This window comes from Siphateles boraxobius, unplaced genomic scaffold, assembly GCF_051911475.1.
Source record: "Siphateles boraxobius isolate OS27281-9 unplaced genomic scaffold, OSU_SipBor_1 14, whole genome shotgun sequence".
NCBI lineage: Eukaryota > Metazoa > Chordata > Actinopteri > Cypriniformes > Leuciscidae > Siphateles > Siphateles boraxobius.
This window is the reverse complement of record NW_027508744.1, coordinates 140943-147722: the sequence shown is the minus strand read 5'-3', so window position 1 is coordinate 147722 and position 6780 is coordinate 140943. Positions and strand designations below refer to the sequence as shown.

Genomic DNA, 6780 nt, shown 5'->3' with positions numbered 1-6780 from the left:
TTATGTCAGTAATTACTCTCCCTCATGTTGTTCAACCCTGTAAGACCTTCGTTCATCTTCGGAACCCAAATTAAGATATTTGTGATTAAATCTGAGAGCTGGATCACTCCTCCATAGGCTTCTAAGGGATTGAAACTTGTTCCCCGAAAAGTTATTAAAGACATCGTTAAAATAGTCCAGGTGACTACAGTGGCTCAATCTTAAGTTTATCAAGCGACGAGAATACTTTCTGTGCGCCTATGGAGCCTATGGAGGAGTGATCCAGCTCTCAGATTTAATCACAAATATCTTAATATTTGTCTTACGGGGTTGAACAACATGTGAGGGTGAGTAATTACTGACAGAATTTTCATTTTTAGGTGAACTATCCCCTTTAAGATAAAAGTCTCGTTTACATGAAATAATGATAAAAAAATAGAGTTTCTGCTTATTTTTTGAAGAGTGGACTTTCATTTAGGTTGTTTTTCATCAAAACGAGTTTAAAAGAACAAAGCCTTCAGATTTTCCTATAGTGTGAGAACACAGCATTTATTATTTATCATTTTGCATAGTTTATTAAAACAAGCATGACATCACATCCTTTTTGTCTTATTTGCAGCAGGCCCTGAAAATAGTTACTTTTGGAAATATTACAAAAGTATCTGTGCTTGTTGAACAAATATGGGTATTTTTGCAAGCAAAATGCAATATTAATTATTTTTAAGTAAAAGTTTTTAGTCAGCAATATTTTTGGAGGCTCTTAAAAAAAATTTGCATGACATTTACCACTGAAAAGAGACCTGTGTGTGAAAGCGATGCTCCAGCTGATGGACTCAGGAGACGTCTGTGATGACGAGTGTTTACGGGTCAGTGTCAGCATCATCACCTCTGACCTCTGCTCTCTAACAAACACCACGCAAGGCACAAATGAATGCAAACACATCATAATTAACTCCTCTGCCTTAATAATGTCAGTCTGATGTGATGTTGTGAGATATTACTAATGCATTGGTGGGTTCAATCCGGCTCGTGTCGCTATCCGGGTCTCATTTCCTCCTTGATGTAAACAGAAACATTAATATGTCATTGTGTCACTGGTGCACGAACACACTCATGATTCAGTTCAGTGTACGACAGCTGCATTGTGTTTATCCCCTTTTCTGAACTGGAATCACATTCAGAGGAGAATACTAGCGCACTACACTACTACTGCAGCATGTTTACTGGACACAGTGTGTGAATGAACACCATGATGGAATACTGTATCCCATAATGCAATGCACTTGTCATGACCTTCATGAAACTAGTTCTTTTTGATCAACTGGTTCCATCATCTTGAAGTCAGTGGGGTTTTTATGTGTTTTTGTACTAAGGTCTGTGGTGAACACAAGCTTAAGATATGTTTATGATTTATTCTACGGCATAAAATGAATCAGTAATTCCCACACATGCTTTTTTAAGCTTTTACATGTCTTGAAAAAGACGGTTAAGTGGCATTAAACAGGTAAACTCATTTACTCACTAATGACTGTTTATAATCGCGCACTTGCAAACTATCCCAAAATTTACAACTTGCAGATTTTAAATACTGAACAAGTTGTTGAAGCTTAATAGCGGCGATGTTGAAGTCATGTGACTGTGTTGTAGTTCATTTATAGCCTAACTTCAGCTTTTTACTTTTGCCGATTGTTTTTAGCCTTCAAAATTCATAAAAGTTGTTCATTTATGAAGATTATCAGAATAAACGTAAAAATCATACACTTTTGTTGGTCAGAGCTTGTTTTCTGCAAAAATCCTATTCATAATTGTGTTAAAATGCAAAATAGAGTTTTATCTGAAAGTTATTTAGACGCCACATGAGGAATTTAACATGCAATATAATGAGATCATGTTTGCTCTATACAGTATATACTGCGCAGTGACCAGTATGCTAGTACTCAGTTCTGAACCGGCTGTCTTTAACCTCTGACCTTTCCTCTAGCTGTGCTGTGCAGCTCGCGGGGTCATTGGGGGTCAGAGGTCAGTGGTTGTGTGTGCAGGTGTAGTGTTCTGGCGGGTATGTTCACAGGTTTAGGGGGGATCTGTGGTTTGAGTGATGCGGTGCGTCTGACGAGAGCGGCGCGCTGGAGGACAGGAGGCTCGCTGTAGCTGTGCTGTCGCGTCAGACACGAGCCGCCCGCGACTAGCGGCCTGTGTATCTCGTAGATGTTGCCCGCGAGCACCGACTTCTGGTTGAAAGTGTGCTGGCGGGCCGTTGTGACCCTGTTTCCCATCTTGATAAGGACTTTGCGCTGTGATTGGACGGCGATGCCGTGTGGCCGTTCGGGAAGTGTTTGCTGAAGCGTGGTAGTTTCAGGCGTCTCTTTTAGGCAACTGTAATATGAGGAGGGCATCTGTAATGTCAGGCTATACGACGCTGGATCGGTGACATCACGCACTTCCTGATGCTGGATGTGTTTGAATATGTCGTCACTGTGGTTTTCTGAAGGTGTGTGATTGATGGAAAGTGTCTGATTGGTTGGAAACACCTGCAGGGTGGAGTTGTGGGTGTGGCTTCTCTCCCATTGGCTGTTCAGAGCCTTTAAGTTCTTGATTGGCAGCTCGGGAGTGGAGTCTGGGGTGTGTAGCGTCGAGATTAACTCTTCCTCCACGGTTGCGTGTGGTTTGGCGGGCGGCTGCCGGCAGGGCGGGCCGGAGCTGTAGATCTGGGAGGAAGTGATGTCGTTCTTGTCTGGTTTGGCGTCCAGCTGGCGGTTGAGTTTGGCGAGGCTGTTGAGCGAGAGCGCGTGAGGAAGTGACGCCTCGGGCTCTTGTTCTCGCTGGGATCTCTGACTGCAGAAACACGACACCAGCAAACCCGACGCGATCGCACCCAATGCGAACGCCACCAACACACACACGCCCAGAACAGTTAAGTGAAAGCCGTCGCTCGCACTCTCCGAGTCAGGAAGCTGCTTCACTCCTACAGACACAGACACATTTTTTGTTTTTAAATACAGTCAAACCAAATATTCTTCAGACACCAGATATAATTTTGTATATATTATTTTAGTTATACTAGTGTGTGCAGGAAACTATACTTCATTTATGTAAGTGAGGAGAGCAAAATAAAATAAACTGTGACATATTATACCCAATAATTCTTCATATAGCGACTACCAGTAACATATATAAAAATTTGGGGCCAAACATTATTCCGACAGCTGATCATGTTTTGCTGAAGTGTTTTTTCTTTAATAACTAATGCAGCTTTTTACACCACAGACTGAACAACATGAAGCATTGCTTGGTAACTGGTTGAGCTAAACTGGTATTATCTAATTGTTAGTTAAATTTAACAGCTGACAGATATTCAACATAATTCATGTGTGATAGTCTAACAGAAGGACGGACAAAACCAGTCAAATATACACTGAGTTCTTCTCATATATTATTACCATTTTCTAAACTATAGCGAATAAACTGATAATGTGATAATATAAAAATCTTAACTGCTCTTTTCTTTTTTTCCAAGTTTATTTCTTTTTTCTCCAAATTCTTCAAGACAAAACGTAAGAAGAATTTGAATTTAAGAATTTAAAATGATCGTAAATAAGCTCTTAAAGTCAGCATAACCTCCAACTTGTGTTAAACCCAATGATTGGTCATGATAATCCGTGATGTGACTTTGCTAAATTTTGAAAACACACTCGACTAACCCCAGTAAATATCAGACATGACATCATAATGTGTGTGACACTGACCAGACGCTGAATCCACAGCTGAGTTCACATCACTTCCTGCGGCTGACATCACATCTGAGCACATGGAAATGTAAATATAGAAGAGATTAGAATTTGTTTAAATTAGTATTAGAACAGTTAGTATTATGACAGTGTTTTTATATATATATACACATTTTTGCTACATTGTACAACAGAATTCCAGAATATTGGAATACATGGAATATTTAAAACATCTAGTTTCTTAACAGCTTGACTTCATAACAGCAGTGTTTAATGAGAAACTTTAATAAAACATCAGTGTCACAATGATTCACAAATGGCAAAATTCTCACATATAATTCCTAGAACAATATTTACATGTATCTGACATTAAAATATGACAGAACTGAAGCATCAATGCTGTAACTCACTTACCGGCGCACATGTCGAATAAATGTGATTGTTCACCATCGATGTCCTGCTCAAAACCTGCCCTGCTCATCATAAAAACACAGACAGGAAGATTAGTGTGATATGACCAATCAGTGATCATGCAGCAGGAAGTGATGTCACTCTTACTTAAATCCCGGGCCCATGTCAGCACAGCGCCCCGTCCGCAGCCAGATACAGTATGGGTCATGTGTGTAGAGACAGCGTCTGTGGAGGAACAGAGAGAGTTTGACTAATAGAATACTAACATGTGCCCCTGGATCACAAAACCAGTCACATGACGCACGGGTTTATTTGTGGCAATAGCCAATAATACATTGCATGGGTCAAAATTATCGATTTTTCTTTTACGCCAAAAATCATTAGGATATTAAGTAAAGATCATGTTCCATGAAGAAATTTTGTAAATTTCCTACCGTAAATATATATAAAAAATAATTGTGAGTGGATGCAGCACGATCACGAACATAAATGCACAACTTTAAAGGTGATTTTCTCAATGTTTCGATTTTTTTGCACCTTCACATTCCAGATTTTCAATAATTGTATCTCGGCCAAATATTGTATATCCTAACAAAATATACATCAATGGAATGCTTATGTATTCAGCTTTCAGATGATGTCAAAAATTGACCCTTGTCACTGGTTCACTGGTCCAGGGTCTCATATGTGAAATAATACAAAGATAAACAGACAAGACTTTGTTGAAATCTTCACTGGTTACATGTTTTCTGCAGGTATAATGAAGGTAAATGTAGTATTTTAATGGAATGTCCATATGTAAGCGCAGGTAATGGATCATGTGACGAGGTCTCACCTCTTGCAGGTGTCGTGTCGAGCGCAGCGGCTGAGAGGAACTCTGATGATGCAGCTGGAGAACGCCACGAACAGAGCGTGATGCTCCTTATCCAGCTCCAGCCCCAGAACCCTGCGCTCACCGCTACACCTGCAACCACACGACAGGCTCTATATCAGTGCGCTGGAGAGAAGTCATGTTTATCGACAAGCTGAAGCGTACAGTCAAACCAACATATATTCAGACACCATCAACATTCCTCACATTATCACAGTTTATTCACTATGGTTTCGACAATGGGAATAATATATGAGAAGAACTCAGTTGATATTTGACAGGTTTTGTCCGTCCTTCTGTTAGACTCTCACACATGTATTATGTTGAATATCTGTCAGCTGTTAAATTTAACTACACAATTAGATAATACCAGTTAAGCTCAACCAGTTACCAAGCAATGCTTCATGTTGTTCAGTCTGTGGTGTAAAAAGGTGCATTAGTTATTAAAGAAAAAACACTTCAGCAAAACATGATCAGCTCAAAGTGTCCCAATCATTTTTGGTCCCAAAATTTTATATATTTTACTGCTAGTCGCTGTATGAAGAATTTCTGGCTATAATATGTCACAGTTTACTTTATTTTGCTCTCATCACTTACAAAAATGAACTATAGTGTCTTGCACACACTAGTAAAGAAATATCAAAAATGATATCTTGAGTCTGGATAGTTTTTGTTGTGACTGTATATGCTGGGACTGATGATGTGCTGTGGCTCGGACACTCACTGCGTGGGATTGAACACGTCGAGTTCCTCCAGTAGTCTGGACCCGTGAGAGCCGTTGGTTTGAGTGCTGGTCAGAACTTTCAGAACCCGTCCGTCCTCAGATCCCAGAAACACAACACTGCGGTTCTTATGAGGCCCGGCGGCCGTATCCACAGATATCTGAGTCAGTTTATACCTGCACAATACAAACTCATGTCAGAGAGTGTGTGTGTGTGTGTGTGTGTGTGTACCTGCTAGCGGTGTTGGTGATCAGTGGTTGGCTGTTGACTGACGGCACAGACTCGTCCATCAGTGGGTGTGTGTGATTGAGTGTGTGTGTGTTTGTGTGTGTGTGTGTGTGTGAGTGTGTGTGTATGTGTACCTGCTGGCGGTGTTGGTGATCAGTGGTTGTTGACTGACGGCACAGACTCGTCCATCAGTGGGTGTGTGTGTGTGCGTGTGTGTGTGTGAGTGAGTGTGTGTGTGTGTGTGTGTACCTGCTGGCGGTGTTGGTGATCAGTGGTTGACTGTTGACTGACGGCACAGACTCGTCCATCATTGGGAATGTGTGTGTGTGTGTGTGTGTAAGTGAGTGAGTGAGTGAGTGAGTGAGTGTGTGTGTGTGTGTGTGTGTGTGTGTGTGTGTGTGTGTGTGTGTGTGTGTGTGTGTACCTGCTGGCGGTGTTGGTGATCAGTGGTTGGCTGTTGACTGACGGCACAGACTCGTCCATCATTGGGTATGTGTGTGTGTGTGTGTGTGTGTGTAAGTGAGTGAGTGAGTGTGTGTGTGTGTGTGTGTGTACCTGCTGGCGGTGTTGGTGATCAGTGGTTGACTGTTGACTGACGGCACAGACTCGTCCATCATTGGGTATGTGTGTGTGTGTGTGTGTAAGTGAGTGAGTGAGTGTGTGTGTGTGTGTGTGTGTGTGTGTGTGTGTGTACCTGCTGGCGGTGTTGGTGATCAGTGGTTGGCTGTTGACTGACGGCACAGACTCGTCCATCATTGGGTATGTGTGTGTGTGTGTGTGTGTGTGTGTAAGTGAGTGAGTGAGTGTGTGTGTGTGTGTGTGTGTACCTGCTGGCGGTGTTGGT

At 41.6% G+C, this 6780-nt stretch overlaps 1 protein-coding gene across 2 annotated transcripts in view; it reads right to left on the bottom strand.

Annotated features, from left to right (window-relative positions):
* Positions 1-501: 501 nt before the first annotated feature.
* sema6ca (sema domain, transmembrane domain (TM), and cytoplasmic domain, (semaphorin) 6Ca) overlaps positions 502-6780 on the bottom strand; it is a 29456-nt gene continuing 23177 nt past the window's right edge. For both annotated transcript variants that reach the window (XM_077230170.1, XM_077230171.1), the window contains exons 13-18: positions 5711-5884; positions 4951-5079; positions 4263-4340; positions 4119-4177; positions 3723-3776; positions 502-2941 (exon numbers count right to left, since the gene is read on the bottom strand). In XM_077230170.1, coding sequence (XP_077086285.1) covers positions 1983-2941; positions 3723-3776; positions 4119-4177; positions 4263-4340; positions 4951-5079; positions 5711-5884 — 1453 coding nt within the window. In that variant the 3' untranslated portion in view covers positions 502-1982. The remainder of the gene's footprint in view (positions 2942-3722; positions 3777-4118; positions 4178-4262; positions 4341-4950; positions 5080-5710; positions 5885-6780) is intronic.